This window comes from Fukomys damarensis, unplaced genomic scaffold (genome assembly GCF_012274545.1).
Source record: "Fukomys damarensis isolate Sample0158 unplaced genomic scaffold, DMR_v1.0_HiC HiC_scaffold_1, whole genome shotgun sequence".
NCBI lineage: Eukaryota > Metazoa > Chordata > Mammalia > Rodentia > Bathyergidae > Fukomys > Fukomys damarensis.
The window spans coordinates 12527666-12547665 of NW_022900913.1; the positions used below are offsets into that span (position 1 = coordinate 12527666).

Sequence of the window (20000 nt, forward strand, 5' to 3'; positions counted from 1 at the left end):
AGCTTTTTTTTTTTTTTTTTTTCTTTTGGTACTGGGGATCCAACTCAGGGCCTTGCACTTACGAGGCAGGTGGCAGAACCACTGAGCTAAATCCCCAGCCCTGGCACCAGTTTTTATAGCACAGGTCCTGTTGTATCAGAGTCAGAGCCAGAGTCAGTCCATTTGACCCCAAGTGCGGGCGACATTTAAACACACTCCAGCCTGGGAAAACTTGCCTTGCCAGGACTCTGCTGTTTAAAAAGAGACATTTCTTGAAGAAATATGCTGAAGTTCACCCACGATTCTGCAATACAGTGACTGAGTCGGGGTCTTTCATCTGGCTTGGAATTGATAACTTCCCAGCTGAAACGAGAAAAAGAAAAATAATATAACTGAGCTTCCAATGCATTGTGCAACATTCATGGCTTAAATATTCATGTATTGAGCCTCTCCTGCTGGCCTCACTCTCTGGAAAGGCCTGTGGGTCCCCGTGAAGCCAGAGGTGCCTTCCTCAGACTCCTGCCCCATGAAGCTTGACTGCAAAGAGCAACACAAAGAGCTCCACAATCACCAGATAACAACGAAGGGAACCCGATGGGGGACACGGCGGGGCTGTTTTCCAACTCTGACCTGGAGTGGGTTTGCAGTTGACCATACGCGTTCCAGATAAAGCAATGTGCACGCTCAGACCTCGGGATGGGAGGGACAGAAGGTGCTCTGCTCCTGTGCCCCAGTGTGGCGAAGGGAACCCGGAGCAAAAGATGCAAACAGTTCGGGAGGCGGAGGAGGACCCTGATCCCGCCGGGGAATCGCAGGACTTACTAGAAACTCTTCATACCTTATGGGTCAGGAGGCCACTGAACTTCTAAAGAAACCTGAGCACTAAGCATATGAGAGTTACTAATAAGACTATACCAACAGGGCTGGGGATTTAGCTCAGTGGTTCCACTGCCTGCCTCACAAGCATAAGGACCCGAGTTTGATCCCAGGTACCAAAAAATAAATACATAAATAAATAAAAATACACCAACAAATATTTGTGTTTCCAATTGCTTTCATCACTGGTTGGCTCTGGAGGACATTGTTAAGCTCAATAGGAGCTCACAGCAGCCCCAACTTTTCCAGGGAATCTTTTCCAGACCATCATCTGGGATGCATTGAATGTAACACACAGACCAAGCAGTGTGTGTGTCCCTGTCCCTATTCTGGAGGCGATGCCAGGAGCTGTAGGGGAGGCGACACACAAAGGGGCTTCCGGCAGAAGACCAGGGTTATCAATGAGTGATCATCTAGATCGTGACCAGAAAGGAGGCATCAGGGTAGGACCAATGCTGGGGTTCAGCCCCAGGACCCTGAGACGATCAGGACGACCTCGGCAGAAACTGTGTACATATGCATTCCACTGTTTTCTAATACATTTTGAATAATAAAGCAATCTGTAAGTTATAATTTTTTAACTATAAATTTTAATCTAAGCTTAATGCACGCAAAGGCACTAAAATAGGAGAAAAATGTCTTCCATTTTCCTTTCTCTCTGGCTCAGTAACAGTCCACAAACACTCGGCACTGTCAGCTGTGTGGGTTCCCACCAGGTAGACACCTGCCACAGGACTTCCTGCGGTCGTCAGGAGCTGTCAGGGACCAGTCCATGGCCCACGAACCTACCTCCTATCGAGTCACCCAGGGTGCCTCTTTCTGCTGGTGATTAAATTCCGTACTCAGTGTGCCCACCCCGGGAGTGACTCCAGACCTACGACAAGAGCACCAAGAAGCCGCTATAACCAGATCTTGCCAATATATCTGCCTCGTGGGAAAAGCTTCTTTGCTGGGAAATCAGAGCTGCATGGCCCAGGAAATGTGAGATTATTCCACCACTGTGGTCTCTTTTCTCAGAAAACACAGATGTGCCACATAGTAGCACAGCCAGGCAAGATAACTGTTCAGCTTCGTGGGACCAGGAGGGTGAAGGGAACACAGATTTTCTTATCTGCAGTCTGTGTTGTGTAGTAGTTAAAGATTCACTGGGACTGCGTGGAAAACAGAATTATAACAAAACTCCAAAACTTAAATGATTTGAGGGCTGGGATTTAGCTCCGTGACTCTCAAGTGAAAGGTCCCGAGTTCAATCCCCAGGACCCCCACCAAATGCAGTAACTTAAATGATTTGAGCATCCAATTTTGAAGATGTAAGAATTAATGAACACTCTGTGTTCTGATATATATTTACAATATACTTCCTTTAAGACAATGAGCAGAGACTGGGAGTGCACACACTTATAATGTCTGCACTCTGGGAGGCTGAAGCAGGGGGGTTATAAGTCCGAGCCCAGCCTGGACAACTTAGTGACTTAGTGAGACCCTATCTCAAAATCAAAATGTAAAATAAATAAATAAATGAGAAAAAAGGTTGGAGATGTAGTTCAATGTGAAGGCCCTGGATTCAATCTCCAGTATAGACCCCCGCCCCACACACACACACACACACACACACACACACACACACAAATAGGATGTGCTGTGTTCACACAATGGGAAATAAAACAACAGTGAAGACATAAATTCAAACTTCATGTTTGTGTATCAACTTTTTAGTCAAAATATTAGAAAAGGAAAAAAACACAGAAGTATGTGCACTATGATTTTATTTAAATAAAGCTCAATACAATCAATATGGAGATACCTCAAAGAGCTGGGACTAGAGGCTCCATTTGACCCAGCCATCCCTGTACTGGGTATCTTTCCAAAGGAATTAAAAGAATCATATCACAGTGATACATGCGCACCCATGTTTATAGGGGCACAGTTTGTAATAGCTGAAACTTGGAAACAGCCCATTTGCCCATCAGTTGGAAACTGGATAAAGAAGATGTGGTTTTTCTATAAAATGCAATACTACTCAGCCATAAAGAATGAGAGATTGGATTCATTCATAGGAAAATGAATACATATTGATGATATACTCCTAAGTGAAATAAATAAGTCACACATGTGTAAATACCAAATAGATTCTCTGGTGTGAAAAACTATAATAGTACATAAGATCCTAATGGTATAATTGACCATGTGAAATAGGAAGAAAAGGGCTAAAGGTGTAGGGAAAGTGGGAAGGATAGGGAAAGATAATACGGGAAAGGAGAAAATGAAAAAATGGAAATAAAGTGTTTGTAAATGGGGAGGGGAGGGGGGATTGAAGGGAGGGCAGGGACAAGGGGAAAAAATGAGAACCAAGACCTGGCATGTAAAGGTACAAGATCCCAATGATGAATGTAAGTGTACTGTTTACCTAGAATGTACCAGTAAACTCAATGAGGAAAAAAAATAAAGCTCAACATCATGCTAAGCTGAACGGGTTATTTAAGCAACAAAGTGATTGAAACAAAGCTCAGGAGAGGCGTTGCTTCAGATGGGGAGTAGGCAGAGAGCTTCACCGAGGTGATGACCAGAGTCAACCACTACTGCCAAGGCTCCAGGCGCGTGGGTGCCGATTCTCTGTGCCATTTTACGTAAAATGTTCCGACTCGAGTGGGTAACCATGTTTCCCACTCATGAATAAACCCTCTCCCGGGCTGCCCCGCCTCTCACACCCTGTCCCGCGTCGGCGGGCTGTCCTCAAACCCTGGTCAGGGTCAGAGAGGCTCCACCCTGCAGCAGGCCCTGCGGCGCTGTCCAGGGCCCTGCCCGGTTCTGCGCCCTGACCACAGCCCAGAAGCCACCGCAGGGCTGGACACGGTTTGCTGAGGCCGGTGGGGCCTGCCACGCACGTTCCCAGGGACCCTCCCAAAGCACAGGGGGTTCGGCGGTGCTGCACCCTGATCACCCCACCCCGTCCTGACAGAAGTCCCAGCACCCTTAGCCCAGTCCAGCTGGACAGGTCCCCGTCCGGAGACAGCATTTCTGTGACAGTTCCAAGCACAAATGTTACTGGCTTGCCCCGGGGATATTTACATGTGAAGTAAAAGGAACATCTCTTTTGGCTAGGGCCATGAAAAATATTTATTTTACTATTTTTCTTTTTCATTGCCGAGCCTTAAACGAGGCCAGTTCCGGGCCACTGAGCTACACCCCGGGCCTGAAAATGATTTTTTCAAATAAATGATACACGTCAAAACTCGGTCCTGACGCTACTACCTTTAGGATGCCTGTCTTGGAGGTAACATCACGTGTGTACGTATTTTCTATTATTCTGGTAAGTAAAGTTCTTAAGACTGGAAAGGAGGCAAAGACTAAGTTAGCACTGGAGGGATAATGTCCAGTAGAGACCTCATGTAACTTCAGGCGCTTGATACAGATCAGGATGAACAACTAAAATTTCTCTTTTGCATTTCTAAGTCTTACCTTTTTCCCACAGTGGACATCATCCACCCAGTGACTTAATTCACTCATTCATTCATTCAATAAAAATGCATCAAGCTCCGCTTTGCAAGTTGCACTATGCTAAATGTGTAAAATCTTCAGAAGCTCAGATGCCCACACCACCTCTCCCATCACTGTGCCAACAGACACCACCATTTGCTGGAGAAAACAAGGGAATGTTCAACTTGGGATCACTGTCCATAGCTGAACGATCGCGGCTGTATTAAATTTCTCCCCTCTGAGAAAGCCTCAAGTGACTTGGAACAATAAAGGCCAAAGTTATACTTATATTCACCTAACAAATTCTTCCCACTGGTATTTGAATTGTTGTAATCCCAGACAGAAATCAGAAATGCACTGTACACAACTTGAAAATGTTATCTAGCCAAGTGGGTTTTTGGAAAGACTTCTACACGTCTGAGATGAATAAAACCTCAAAGGCCGGGAATTTAGCTCAGTGGTACCGCACCTGCCTCGCAAGCACAAGGTCCTGCGTTCAATCCCAGGTACCAAAAATTTTTTAAAAAATAAATAATTAACCAAGATTTGTCATGTAGAGGTACAAGATCCCAACAATGAATGTTACTGTACTGTATCCCTAAAATGTACCAATAAACTTAAAGCTGAAAAATAAATAAATAAATAATAATCAATTAAATCTTCAGACAGACCGTACTGAATAAAATGTAACGGAAACATGTTTTCAAAAAGACATCTGAACTCAAAGATGAAGAATTGTCACTCTACAGTTTAAATGAGATACGGACCCAAAAGAGTTGCTCCCTGGCAGTTTAAAAATAGTTTAAAATCGTCCAGTGATCGTTTCTGAATACGATAGGAACACACTGCTACATTCCTTCATTAACTTATGTCAGCACTGGGCGAGGCATTTGGCTCAGTGGTTCGGCCACCTGCCTCGCAGGCGCCAGTGCCCGAGTTTGATCCCCTGTACCACCCCCCAAAAAACTTATGTCACCACTATTGTATAATTTGGATCGAGGCGGAACACTGAATGTTGATTTCCCCCAATCCCCCATTTTATAGATGAGGAGCACTGAAACCCACCCAAGTTTTCTTGGTTAGTCTGGGGCAGCGCCAGCCCTGGACCGAGAGGCAACACTCGGCAGAGCACGGTCCGGTCACGCGGCAAGCACATCAGGGCCTCCTCTGCATGGACCACGCGTGAGCAGAATGAGCAGGCAGGGGCTGGGCCTACCACTCCCTCCCACAATGAGAGGTGCCGTGGCCACACCGCGGGCCACTGCGGGGCCCAACCCTTTCCAGGAAAGCAGAGCGCTTCTGCGCAGAATCCAAACACTCGGCAGAAACTGAGCCCCAGGCTTGGAGGCTGCTTGATGTGTCCTCCAGGTGACTGACGTCCACACACGCGCAGAGCTGCTCTGCGTGAGGCTCTAGGTTTTCCTCCAGAGCCTCGTTTGGGAAAGAGCTCTCTTCCACGGGGTCTCCCCAGCACCTCAGCACTGATCGGTGAGCGGCGTGAGGCCCAAGCAACACAAAAGGCAAGGAGACAGACCTCAGCCTTGTCACCCAGTCCTCTGATCTCACCCGGACCAACACCCCTGGCTGGAGGAAAGATCGCCTCTTCACCAAAAGGCGCTGGGAGCACTGGCTGAGCACATGCACAAGACTGAATCTAGACCCACATCTCTCACCCTGTAGTAAACTAAAATCAAAATGGATCAAAGATCTAAACGTTGAAAGAGAAGCATTTAATCTGCTAGAAGATAAAATAAGTAAAACTCCTGAAGTCCTTCAGTAGGCAAGAACTTTCTGAACAGGACCGCCAATCAACAAATGGAATCACATCAAATTAAAGTTTCTGCACAGCAAAGGAATCAACTAATAGAGTGAAGAGACAACCCAGGAAAAGTTATGCCAGCTATTCCTTGAACACAGGACTGATACCTAGAATATATTAAAAACTCAAAAAACTAGACCACCCACAACAAACATCTCAGTCCAAAAATGGGCAACTGAGATGAACAGACACTTCTCAAAAGAAGAACAAAGGTCCATTATAAACACATGAAAAAATGCTCAGCTTGATGTCTCTGCCTGTTCAAGAAATGCAAATTAAAACAACACTGACCTTCCAGCTCACTCCAGAAAGAACGGCTAACAAGAAATCAAATAATATCAAAAGCTGGGGAGGCTGTGGGAGAAAAGGAACCTTTCTACATTGTTGGTGGGAATGTAGACTAGTACAGTCATTATGGAAGTCAGTATGGACATTCCTCAAAAAACTAGAAATTACAGGGCTGAGGATTTAGGTCAGTGGTTCTGCCGCCTGCCTCACAAGTACAAGGACCAGAGTTTGATCCCTGGTTACAAAAAAAAAAAAAAAAAAAACTTACATTCAACCCAGCTATTTCCCTCCTTAGGTATCTTCCAGAAAGAGTTGAAGCCATCATGTTACAGCAGTACATGCACACCCATGTTTATAGCACAATTTACAACAGCTACATCTTGGAAGAGGCCTATACATCCATGAACAGCTAAATGGAGTAAGGAAATGTGGTATTTACACAACATGGAGTACTACCCTGCCACAGAGAAGGAAAAGCTTGCATCACTTGTAGGAAAATGGATGCCCTTCCAGACCATAAGGTTAAGGGAAATAAATCAGATTCAGAAACATAAATATCACAGGGTTTCTCTGCTATGAGAAACCTGAAATGTAAATAATAAGTAAAATAAAAGATAACAGGAAGAAGGGAGAGAGATTTTTGCAAAGAGAATGAGGACGGAGCGATGGAGGGAGACACGGGGATGAAGAGATAAGATGTGATTTGCACGTGAGGAACGTAATCATTGTGTAGTACAAACACATGCTAATAAAAAGTATAAACCGAAACACAGGGATTGCTTCCGCCTTCAAATGGTTTGGATTTTTACCAAGTTCTTAACCAAACAGTACAAGAAGTCTTCTATGACCGAGGTTGGGAAGTTACCAGTGCTTCACGATTAATGTTTTCTATTTTAGAGAGTACGGAAATTTCCAAGTTCAAAGGTAAATGAGGCCTCTCCCTCCTCCCTTCCAGCGTTCTCTTCCCCTTGCGCCTTTCATCTGCGGTGCAAGGCAGCTGGAACCCTAGTGAGTCGCCCTCCGCTGGCCGCCGCCCACCCGGAGGCCGGCCAGGACCTGCAGCCGCCAACGCCTGGCTCCAAGGCGCCAGCCAGTGCCACGTAGTTACTTTTCCTGCTCAAGAAAAACAAGTCAGGTGTTCATGACGAGGGCATAGGGCCCCCAAGATAAGCAGTTATTTACCAAAGAAGCCTGGGCTGGGCAAAGTCCATTTTCAGCAGCTGAAGAATTTCTGTTTTCCCCAGACTTTAAGGGAATAAAAAGTAGTAAAATACAGTAGTTCCTCAGGGGCTGGGGATGTGGCTCGTAGTACAGCACTTGCCTAACCCTAGTGACGCCCTGAGTTCAATCCGTAGTACCACACATTAAATTGAACCAGGCGTGGTGGCACACGCCTGTCATCCCAGCACTCGGGAGGCTGAGGCAGGAGGATCGCTGTGAGTTCGACACTAGCCTGGGCTACACAGTGAGTTCCATGTCAGTCTCAACTACGTAGTGAGACCCTGTCTCAAAAAACAAACAAACAAACAAAATTAAATATATATATATATATATATTAGCAGTTTGTCTTTTTTTTAAGTCGGTGTATTCAGTACCTGTTTCCCTTCCTTGTGTGGTGTCAGTACAGGCACATAACAGCTCTTAACTCCTTTTCCTCATCCCCTTTCCTTTCCTTCCCCCCAACTTTCAACACCCTTCCCTTCTGAGGAAGATTAATGGACAAAGAAAGTGTGGTAAGTGTGCACAATGTTGTCCTATTCTGCCACAGAGATATCTTGAGTCATTTGTAGCAAAACGGATGCACCTTGAGACTATAATGTTAAATGAAATAAATCGGATACTCAAGCTTAAACGTTGCATGGTTCCTCTTATATGAGAAACCCAAAATATACATAAAGAGCAAAATAAAACACAGATAAAAGGTTTGTCTCAGTAAGTTCTTTTCTCTTTTTTTTTGGTACCGGGGACTGAACTCGGGTCCTTGCGCTTGCGAGGCAGGCCACCGAACCGCTGAGCTAAATCCCCGGCCCTCGGTAGTTCTAATGGTTACATAAACAGAATTCTGTTCACAACACATCTTTGTAGGTCTTCAGTGGCAAACTCTTTGGGCTATCTTCTGACGTTACTGTTTAATGACAGCTCACTTAGTTCACGCCTTAAATTCTGTAAATACAAACAAGGAATTATTTGGTATTTTCCCTTTTACAATAAAATATGCTATAAGTTTTATTAAAAGCATACACAATAGTAATCAACGTTAAAGGTTTCAGTATTCAGAAATATAAAACTATAGTTAACAAAAGCATCACATAATATCAGCTCCTATAGACTATAAGATGTGGACAAACCTAGTGTTAGTCAGGTATATAGTTTTTTCCATTCTTACCATTCTTGGAAGCCCTGTGAAACACTGGCCTGGCCTGGCCTTATTCCCCTCCATCCCCTGCCCTGCACTGTGCTGTTCATGTGGTTTTAATGCTGCATAAATATGCATCATCTCATGCCTGTTTTGCTTTGGATCCTGTGTGCTAAATTGTAACAAAATGTTGCTTCTTTTGTTATCTGTATACAGCTGCTTGCATTAAATTAGTAGATTCTGAGATGGCTTTTCTTGCATGTCCAAAATAAAAGTATTGCATGTGAATAGAATTCTGTAGTTTCAAGATGTAGTGCACAGAATTGGCCGGTAGGGGGCTCTGTAAGACTACGAAATGCAATGCAAACCCTTGGAAGTAGACTGTCGTTCTGCAGGAGCAGGACTCCCGCTCCTGCCTTTGAGCAGTAGGAAGGGAACTTTTTCACTGACCCTCAAGTGGCTCCGAACGTGTGCACATGCACATGCACACTTGTACGTGAAACTTGCCTTTCAAAATGGCACTTAATTGTATCTGAGGCTACTGGAGAAAAATCTGAAAACATGAGGACTGGATATGTGAGGAGAACCTGTTAATTCAAGATCTTTCATTATTGTATGTTTCCCAACAAGGCACAGTGGTTACTCCTGTAATACCACCAGCTGTTCAGGAGGCCGAGGCAGGAGGGTTACAAGTTCAAGGCCAGACAGGGCAACTTGGTGAGCTCTTGTCTCGAAAGGGAAAAGCCCAGGGGCATAAGTCCGCAGCAGAGCCCCTAGGGGAATACGCCAGGGTTGGATCCACAGCACCACAAGAGAAGCACCTGTATGTATTCTAGATCGCTTAGAAGTCAAATGCTGCATTTCTACAGTGGAAAGTTGTTTTTCAAAGGAAAATTGTGCTTTTTGATATATCAGTCTCAAATCCTTTCACAGACAAGCGGAGGTGAACGGAAGAGAGGCAGGAAGATCTGAGTGGGAAGACGGAGAGAATACGGAAGTCCGGCCCCGTTCGCAAGCCCCACTTCCGGCATCTGTGCACGGTGGCCGCGGCCGTGGTCCCGAGCAGCCTCTGTGTGCTCCCGTACCCCCACGCGGGGCGGGGCTGCCTTCTTCCACAGAAAGGTGACACCGGGGCTGGCTGCAGAGCGCCGTGCACTGTCCCTTCATGGCAGTTATCACAATGAATGGTGCTTGTAATATCGACTCCCGTGAGAGTCTGTGTGCGCGCACACACGCGTGTACTACTGGAGATCAAACCCAGAGCTAATTCCCCTCACTATTTTATTTTAATTGTGAGATAAATTCTTGCTAAATTGCCCAGGATGGACTGTGTGATCCTCCTGCCTCAGCCTTCTGAGTACCTGGGGTTACAGGTGTACACCACTGTATACGCGATTTGCTCCATCCTGGTTTTATTATACATGAGAAGAGGATGTTGAAACCAAACCATACTTTTCAAAAAGTTAGCTCCACCAACATCCCATGTTGACAAACATTTTAAGCAAGTATTTGTTGCAACCTAAGCTGCCATTTTAGGACCATGACAAGCCGCTGCTGTGCTTATCACAACTATAAATACGCTTTGGCCTGGGGCCGTGGGCGGTAGTGAACCTCTGTGGATGCTAATTCCCGCTGAATTTTTCTTAGAAAGGTCAGGCCGCAGTATCTGGTTACCGATGTGGCGAACAGTTCTGAACAGTTCTTGGTGTTGTGCCTCGGGTCGCTGTTTACCGCGCTCCCCCACTGCTGAGCGCACAGTGACAGACAGATAAATAAAGTCGGGACATGTTTCTCTGCACAAAGGCTCACAGATTTAGAACTGCGACACAGCAAATGAGAGAGAGGACCGATTCTCTGAGCAAACACAAGATTCAGGAATTACAGGGCGCCGCCATGAAGCTTTTGCTAACCCCATTTAGCTGTGAGCTGTGAGCTCCTCCAAGACCTGGACAGAGAGGCCACGCGAGAGCCCGCTTCTTCCGAGTCCTGGGAAGCAGGCCCCACCTCCATGCTCTGCCTGGAATCTCCCTGTTCACGGCGAGCTTGGATGGAATCAGAGCTCAGTTCCTTGCTCTGTGAGATTCTCCCTTCACCCCTTCCGTCTCAGACTAAGCTCTGGCACCTTCCTGGGTGCTCACCGACTCCCCAGTCCACCTAGGACGTCACTAGGAGGGCGACACTGAATGTCCCGCCTCCTAACCTACAGCACAGCTTCGAGGCCCTGTGAGTAAGATGTCAGTCGGCAGCTATTTCCAGCATTTTCACTGATGTTACCTCTTCGGAACTGGGCTCGTGTCAGGGCAATCCCACCACTGGCACAGGACCCGCGCTTCCTTGAGACGGGCAAGACGCTAAGTACCCTTCCACCTGGGAATGCCATGGCCGGCTTCAACCACTGTCCCCTGATGCTTTATCCTTGGAGGGCAAGGACAGCAGAGGATCCAGAAACATTCCTCAGGGAAAGCAGACATCGCGGGTGCGGAACACAGCTGCTGATGTGGTAACGAGCCTTTCCATTCTGTTTGGGACCCGCAGTTCCCAAAGTGTTACAGTCCAATGCAGAGTTTCAATTTTAGGGTAAATGTCCCCTCCCTGCCTTTACACACACACACACACACTTTTGGGTACTTACATGAAACCTGTGACAATACAGTGGGTAAAAATGAATGACCATGTACTTTCGGCTTCTGCTGTTTTGTGATTACGCCCCTCACACACTCAATAAATCAACCACGGTGTAGGACTGCTGAGTGAGGAGCAGTCCGCCTCCCTCCTTTCTGGAAGAAGAACACCCTTCCTTCCCTTCACACACAAGTCAGCTGCTGAGGGACCTGCCCGGGGCGTTAAAGGATGCGCTTTATCCTTTAACGGTCACAGAAGCAATGGGGTCTTCATGCTTTGCTGAACGGACCCTCGGCACCCCTCAGGCTCCGACTGTTAGAAGAATGCAAGCACGCGAGGTAACCAGGTATAAGGCGCCCTCCACAGGGCCGCGGTGTGAGCGAGCTGGGAGGTGCAGCACAGACAAGCGCGGCCGGCTGGGGTAAGTCACGGCCCCAAAGTGCCGTCCGGAGTTCGGGAGAAAAGGTCAGAGCAGTACAGAGCTGTGAGCGCGTGAACCATGTTACTGTGGGGCTTGACGCAATGTGGTGGGAGCAAATTCCCAAGCAAGTTAGCCCCTCTAATGGTAGGTTGTTTAGGAAAACAAAATCATAGAAATTAAAAGAACCTGCCCGATCCAGAGTTGCCACAGGGGTTTCCCACAGGCGGATGAGATTAGCGCTTCCAAGCATTTGTCGTTACGGTCGCTGGGGTTTTATGTATGAATGGAGAAGCTCCTGGGAAGGTTACATGAGGTCTCTCCCGTGTTTCGTTTCCATGCAGGTCACTAATCTACTCAGGAAAACTCGCTTTTGAAAGTCAGCATCCCCTGGTGAAACTGGGGAGGTCCAGGCCGCCCCTCGGGTCCTCCTTCCTTCCTCCTGTCGCTAGGGGGTGCTGGAGAACCCAACAGCCTGCCTGGTGCTCCCCACGGGAAGGGCCTGCCAGGCTGCAGGAGCAGAGATCACCGCCAGCTGTACTTTCCGGAAGTCCTTTCCCTAAAATCAACGACCTGAGGAAGGTGATGCGTGTTCCTGCTGCCCACGGCCCCTCAGGGGCAACAGCAGATCCGTTCCCTTCCTCCTCCTCCTCCTCCTCGGGGTGCTGCTTACTGGACTTGCCGGGCAGTGAAATAATTTTGGATCCCTGTGGTTTGCTGCACACAGACACACAGACATGCACAGTTTGATGAGTATTCTTATTGTTCCACCCCGTGTGGGGCTCTAAACGCTACAGTTGCGTGAGACGGGCTGGGTCAGGTCCCCAGGTAGGGTGGACACCTTGCTCCCTGCTTGCCCTGTGTGAGAAGCTTCCAGCACCCCAAGACATAGCTGTGTCCTGGGAACAACCCTCACCTGGCCGGGGCATCCCAAGGGTGCCTTGTCCACTCAGGCAGGTAGATCAACTGGGTGATACCAAGCCCTTTATGATGACCCCAAGTAAGAGTTAGGAAGGGAAGGGGTCCCCAAAAAGGGGACACAGCCCAAATCAGACCAGTGGGGCTGGCTGGTCAAAAGAAACTCACCCATTATTCCTGAGCAATGACACTCTGGAATCAAGAGTGTCTGATGGAAGACAGAGAGGGAGGGAGACAAGCTTGACAATCACTGCCGTGACCCTCTACGTCCTGAGTTCTGTTCTGACCAGAGCAGAATCTACTGTGAACTTCCTCCTTTTTTCCCTTGTCCAAGCATTTTCTTTTTTGTACCAGGGATTGAACTTGGGTCCTTGTGCTTGCAAAGCAAGCAGTGGAACCACTGAGCTAAATCCCCTGCTCAAGCATTTTCAATAGACCAGAATGAGTGGCTCCTCAAAACGTTGCTCTGTAACACGTGACTGTACTTAAACACAGAGCTCTGCCCTTCCTCCTCTTGCTATAGACCTTGCCCCTTTTAGCCTGTGTGGTTTTCAACAGAACTGCCCAGTTCCAACGTGCTGGTCCCCTACCTATCACAGACGAAAGACACCACGGCCAGACACCAGGTGTATGTCTCGGTCCACTTGACTGTTACATCAAATTCTTATACAAATATTCTTTTAATGAATAGCCAGATGGGACAAAAGTCAGCGAGTTCTATGAATTCTGTTACAAATTTACTTGCTGAAATCACAACAGCAAGTGAGAGGAATGTCCCGGTAGTCGGTCAGGATGAAGAGTGTGGGGACACCGCAGTACAGCAATGAGCAGCACGGGAGGCCTGGACTGCTCTGCCTGTATGTAAGGAATTGGATAAAACTCGATGCTGCCCAGGACTTAGCTCAGAGGCGCTGCACCTGCCTGGCAAGCACAAGGGCCTTAGTTCGATTCCAGGTACAGGGAAAAAAGACTGGATGTTAACCTTTTTGCCGCCTGCCCCTTTGCAGTACCTGTGGGCCCTGTGTTGAGTTCTACCCAGCACATCTTCTGCTTCTGGGGTTTGTTTTGTTTTGTTTTTTGATACCAGGGATCAAACTCAGGACCTTGCCCTTGCGAGGCAGGTGGCAGAACCACTGAGCTAAATTCCCAGCCCTCTGCTTCTGGATTTTATTATCTAGAAAGAGCCTCCACTCGCGAGTATTTTCTTCCACTGAGCTAAATTCCCAGCCCTCTGCTTCTGGATTTTATTATCTAGAAAGAGCCTACACTCGCGAGTATTTTCTTGAAACTCTGAATTTAGGAAAACTAGATAGGTTAAGCCTCTACCCTATAAAAGAGACATTGATATTAACCTGAGAGAAATATTAAATGTTAATAACCCTTAAAAATCCCTGGTGGGGAGTTTCCCTCATGGGAAAAAAATCCCAGACAACAGCTCTCAGTGGACCTTTAAGCTCGGTCACAGTGTCTGATCTCAGGCCCAACGTGGTTTCCAGCCAACAGGCCGCCTGCCAAGCTGCAGGAGACCTGAGCTGCTTCCATTTTCCGATGCTGCGTGTGGCTATGTCAAATGTAAAATGTCAAAACCGTGTTACACCGATGTTTATGGTGCTGGAACGGGCAAACTTAAGGCCGTGAAGAATTTCATCTTTCATCACAATGGACGGCTGTGACGTCCCGGGCTGATTTGGGGGGTCCTGTGTGTGGGCGTGCCAGGGCAGCTGCCCACTGGCCTGCCTTCCCTCACTCTGCCAGCTTCCTCTGTGAGGGTAGCCTACGTGCTGCCGTCTCCCCACCCCAAGACAGGAAAATCTAGATCCAGAAAATCAAGACAAAGACCTTGGACTTCATCAGAGACGCAGAGCCGGAGGCCCTGAGACCAGACTTAGAAAGTAAAGAGAAATCTACTAAAATCCACGGAGGCTGCTGAATGTCCGGGCCTGCCTGCCTGCCTGAGAGGAATGAACTCTGCCTTCCTCGGATTTTCATCACAGGGCTTACAAGGGCTACATTTCCAGTCCTCACACACTGCAAACCATGGTCACCTGTGAACTGCTTTATCACGTCCAATAACAACATCCCCTCCCTTACCTGGGATGGTCTAGAGTGTATACTAATCCCAAACCAGACTAATAATAAATTGGTATTTTCATATTTTTAAACTCATAGTATAACTTAAATCCTGACTGCGAATTAGCAAGCAGTACACCCTGGGGTATTCAATTTGTTCCAATAAACATTACCCTGTGGATAAGTGCCACGGGTCTTACCAAACTGCCAGTTGATTCAGGGCTGGGAACAAAGACTGGTATTCTTACATAAAATACCACCCCCGTGTATTATGCATGATTTTAAAGAGAAGCAAGAATTTCAATGACATGATCAAAATCAAATAGTCTTTCTAGACCTTTATTCCTCAACTTCTGCAGTTGTTTTGTCTATACTTCTTTTTTAAAAGATGCAGTAATTTCCCTTACTCTCTCCCATGCATTCAACTTTATTTCCATAGAGAAAAACTAAAGCTGCATATGTTAAAATGTATGCTCATCTGCTGTATCAGTGTCAAAACAACAGTGGTTTACAAGAGAGCGGTTCATTTGTCCCTTGTGTGAGGGCTGACTGGGGGACACTCACAATGCTGGACACCAAGGCCCTCTCCTTCTTGTTGCTCAGATACTCTCACTGCTACCCTATGGTCTCCCAGACAGTTACTGCAGCTACTGCGCTTCCATCCACCCAGCCACCAGGCAGAGGGGAGAGGGAAGCAGAGGGCCTTCCCCCTTCTTTAGTCAGGGCCTACAAGTGGCATGTACAACTCACCTCCCTCTTGCTGGAATGTGGTAATATGGCTGTACCTAGATGCAAGAGAGTCTAGGACACATATGGCAATTGCTGGTGACCATCTTCTAGTTGAAACTCAGGATTCTATCATCAAATGCCTAGTATTTGGGAACAACTAGCAGAATCTGCCACAATGATGTTCTTTTGGATATCTTATTTCACCAGTTTATATAACCTATAATCAAAATATTCAATTACAAATGGGCACAAAGAGATGTGAAAATAGATACAACTGACTTAGTAAGGACACAGCTACCTTAGTGGGAATAATTATATACTACAGTAGGGGTAGACCAACCTTTTCTGTAAAGGGCCAGAGAGTGGATACATATTTCCAGCTTTGTTGGTCATAGATATAGTCTCTGTTCTTAACTCTTCCACTGTGCTGAGAAGGCAGCCACAGACAGTACAAAATTGAAGGAGCAGGACTGTGGTCCAATAAAATTGATTTCCAAAAACATGGGCTGCTGGGTAGACTTGGTCCCCAAGCCACAGTGGTCTACTAGATTGGGCTGTCACAAGCTTCAGCTACATGGCCCCACAGAGATGACCATCATCACTGATGAGCCCAGCAAGCTCACTAGGGACCGTTAAGAAAGCTGCTACTGGGCCAAAAGCACCTCCCATTGACTGAGCACACAGCGTGTGCCAGGAATGACATCAGGAGCTTTACTCGTGGTATCTCTAGTCTTCCAAACAATCTGACAAGGTGGGGAAAATGCCTCCATGTTCCAGATGACAAGCAGACAGTCAAGAGAACAGCACCAGATCAGAACCACTCTGTGTGGCTTCACACCCACTCCCTGAGACAGCCTCCCAAGCTAGTTCTCTTCCAGATGAGACAAGGCTCTTCTACAGAAGCGGCTGAAAAGCCAACCTTCAGCTAACAATAAATGATTTATTTGCACAGAAATTCTCGTCACACAACCAGCAGCACTGTACTGCCAGACTTAACCTGGAAAGTAGTAACAATGGCAAAGGTTCCTCTCTGATCTTAAAATAACCCGTGCCCTAGAAGTATATCCTGACTTCAATAAGGATGCACCCAACCTTCAGATTTCCTTGGGTTGGGCTGCCCCGTTCTGAAGCATCGGAACAGTGGTAGCCAGTGAGAGGGCCGGGGGTAAGTGGTTGTGAAAGCGAAGGCTCCATCAACATAAGCGAACAGCTGCAGGGTCTTCTTCCAAAGTCTGTCTAAATCGGGCCAGGGATTTAGCTCAGTGACCACGGCTGCCTTGCAGCACAAGTTCCTGCATTTGATCCCTGGGTAGGTGCTCCATGCTCCATCAACATCAGCGAACAGCTGCAGGGTCTTCTTCCAAAGTCTGTCTAAATCGGGCCAGGGATTTAGCTCAGTGACCACGCCTGCCTTGCAGCACAAGTTCCTGCATTTGATCCCTGGGTAGGGGGGTGGGGGACAATTCGGTTGAAAATCAAAGTCTATCGAAATAAAAGGAAAGATCACCACCTCTCTCGCCCATCCGTGCTCAGGGGCTCGCAGGTATCAGTGTGCCGTCACCTCCCGTGCACGGCAGAACATGCTAGCCTGGTTCTGCCTTCTTCCCCAGACTTCCCAACAAGGCCTCATGATCCTCATCAGCGACCCAAGGCACCGTCTCCAGCTATAAAACTCGGCTCGAGAGAATGAATCCATGGGCAAATCCTCAGCACCTGCCTATGGGACACCCAGCGTATCCCCTCCCCTCTTCTACCGTGCCCAAGAAAGGAATTATCAGTTACTTCCTTTACCACCAATGCCGCCATCTGCTGTAACTTAGATCTACTGAGCAGTATCCTCTTGTTTCAAAAAGCAAGCCAGGTATTTCTGGGCTTATCATTTCTCTAGGCACAGACTCCTGTTATAACACAATGTGTATTTCAAAACATTCTTTGGCATAAATATGCTCCAAAAAGCGTATTTGCACAGTATCTCGAAATGGAGAAACCGTGAGTATTTAGAATTTGTGTTCTGTGAATTCCACTTGTGGAAGGAAAGTTATCTATCACTGACATGACAGACCGCTCCGGGAACACCGCACATCCATCTGCCACACCACCGGATTCTCACATAGCACAGACCCAAAGCACCACAAACTGGCCATTTCCAAGAAACAAGCGCATTTAGAATCCCCACACCTTACCCAAAGATGGGATTTATAATTTTCACTGGGCTAATTTTAAGATGCTCCACTGAGGGGTGGGTTTCTCTTTTCAGAATAAAGCCCTTGCCTATAAGTTCAGCCGAGGCAGCAGCGTGAAATGTCGTTTCCTCAGCTCAAGTGGCATCTGTGCCCAGCTGCCGCTGCTATGTATACTGCGTCAGGTAATAATTACTAGGCGACATGCTAGACATCACCACGTGCAGGTGTCTGCCCACCTCCTGGGCGCTATCTCCCCCCAGGCGCCACTGCACACCAACGGTGCAGCGACCCTTCACAGTGCCAGGCAGAGAGAACACTGTGGGCTTGCAGCCCTTCCGTGACCTCTTCCTCTGCAGGCGCTCACAGCTGCGCTCCTCCCCTTCCAAAGCAGAGTCTGCCGTCCGATGTCTCCCCGAGACACAGCGCCACAGAGCCAAAGCTTTAAGAGCCTTGATAGTATCTGCCCGGAAGATGACAATTCCTCCCGGAGCAGGCCAAGCAGCAAAAAGAACCTTAAAGCAGGGAAGCGAGGGTGGCCTGGCTTGGGGGATGACACGAGCCTCCCCTCAGGATGATCTTTTCATCTGCACCCCCAGTGGAGGCCTCACAGGGCGACACAACTGTCCCCTGGGCCCCCATGTACCTTGTGTGTCTCCAAGGGCAGCTGGGACATTCCCTTTCCGAGGTTCCCACCCTCAACATGACACTGGTGGTGCCCGTGGCTTTGTCCGCCTGGGACCTGGGGGCAGCAGGTGCCACGGGTTCAGAAAGGCAGCGATGGTGTGAAGGCATGAGAGCAGCAAAGACAGAGATTATGGAGAGGTCGGGACAGTGGGAGGCCAGGAGGGCAACGAGAGAAAGGGAGAGAAATTAGACTCAGCGCCCATGGGTGCTCCACGGAGCCCAATGTCAGCTCCCTCACAGAGGACCCAGCTGAAGCTGAGGTCCATCCCTACTCAGGCCAAAGAGTCTGCAGCCAAGGTTCCCGCACAAAGTCCCTTTTATTCTCCCATTCAGCACTTTCTGGCCACTTCACAAGAACAGCTGGGGGCGGGGGGAACTTACGAGGAACTGTGAAACTCACTCTGGCCTGGGGGTCTCTGCTCTGAGTTTGGTCTGGCTCTCCCCACACTTCAACCATAGAAACCAACCAAAAGTGCTTGATTTAGTTGAAAGAGAAGTCAGATTGCTGGACAACTTTGCAAAGCACCCTTTAAACGCTGCATGCCGAAGTCCTGCTTTCTCAAACAGGAAATCAAAACACTGCATTTCTTCCCTCTATCACCATCTGATCACTAAGCCCAACTCACTTCCCCTTAGAAGAGGTGACCGCAATTGCCTTTCTGTGGCCAGGTGTTCTGTACTGAGTCAACCAACCTCAGACTGAAAATATTTTGTTTAAAAGTTGTTCCTGTACCGAACAGGAACATTTTTCTACCATTATTCCCTAAGCTGTGCAGTGTAACAACTACTTATGTGGTATTTACATGGTCTTAGAGATGATTCAAAGAAAAAGGAGGATGTGTTCATGCTCTGTGCAGATACCACACCCTTTCATGGAAAGGGCTCGAGCGGCCTGATTTGGGTATCAGCAGGAACCCTGGAGCCACCACTGTCCCTCAAGTACAGAGGCGCAACGGAGCTTCCATTCTCCTGACAGTGTGCAGCGGAAACCAACACTCACACAGGCTCGACCTATGCTAGGAGAGCGCAGAGCGGGTGACCGCACACACCCCCTCTGCAGCTCTATTCCAAGCATGCACCGCACACAGACACTGCAGAGCACACCAACCAGGAGTGCACTTCAGAGCTGTCTAGGGAACACAGTGCAGGCAACAATGGTGCCCAGCCCTCAGGTGAGGCCGTCTAGAGAGGGGAGGAGGGGATGGGGTACATTCTGAGGACACCCCTCAGACCATGCCTGCCCTGGACCCCACATGGTTCAGGTGTCGTTTTGACTCAAAGTGACCTATTTCATGTTGCCTAAGGAAATGCATATCATCATCGTCGTCGTCATCATTGTCATCGTCATCGTCATCATCTTCATCGTCATCGTCGTCATCATCATCGTCGTCATCGTCATCGTCGTCGTCGTCGTCGTCGTCGTCATCGTCGTCGTCATCGTCATCGTCGTCATCGTCATCATCATCGTCATCGTCATCGTCGTCGTCGTCGTCATCATCATCGTCATCATCGTCATCGTCATCATCGTAGTCATCGTCATCGTCGTCATCATTGTCATCATCGTCGTCATCATCATCGTCA

At 47.8% G+C, this 20000-nt stretch overlaps 1 protein-coding gene across 10 annotated transcripts in view; it reads right to left on the bottom strand.

The window, feature by feature from the left end:
• Retreg1 (reticulophagy regulator 1) overlaps nt 1-20000 on the bottom strand; it is a 95472-nt gene that overhangs the window by 11327 nt on the left and 64145 nt on the right. For 9 of the 10 annotated variants that reach the window (XM_033757516.1, XM_010644001.3, XM_010644000.3 and 6 more), the window contains one exon: nt 216-342. In XM_033757516.1, the coding sequence (XP_033613407.1) occupies nt 216-342 (127 nt within the window). Of the gene's footprint in view, nt 1-215; nt 343-18378; nt 18700-20000 lie in introns of those variants that run through there. The other variant, XM_010643999.3, reaches the window with a different exon arrangement.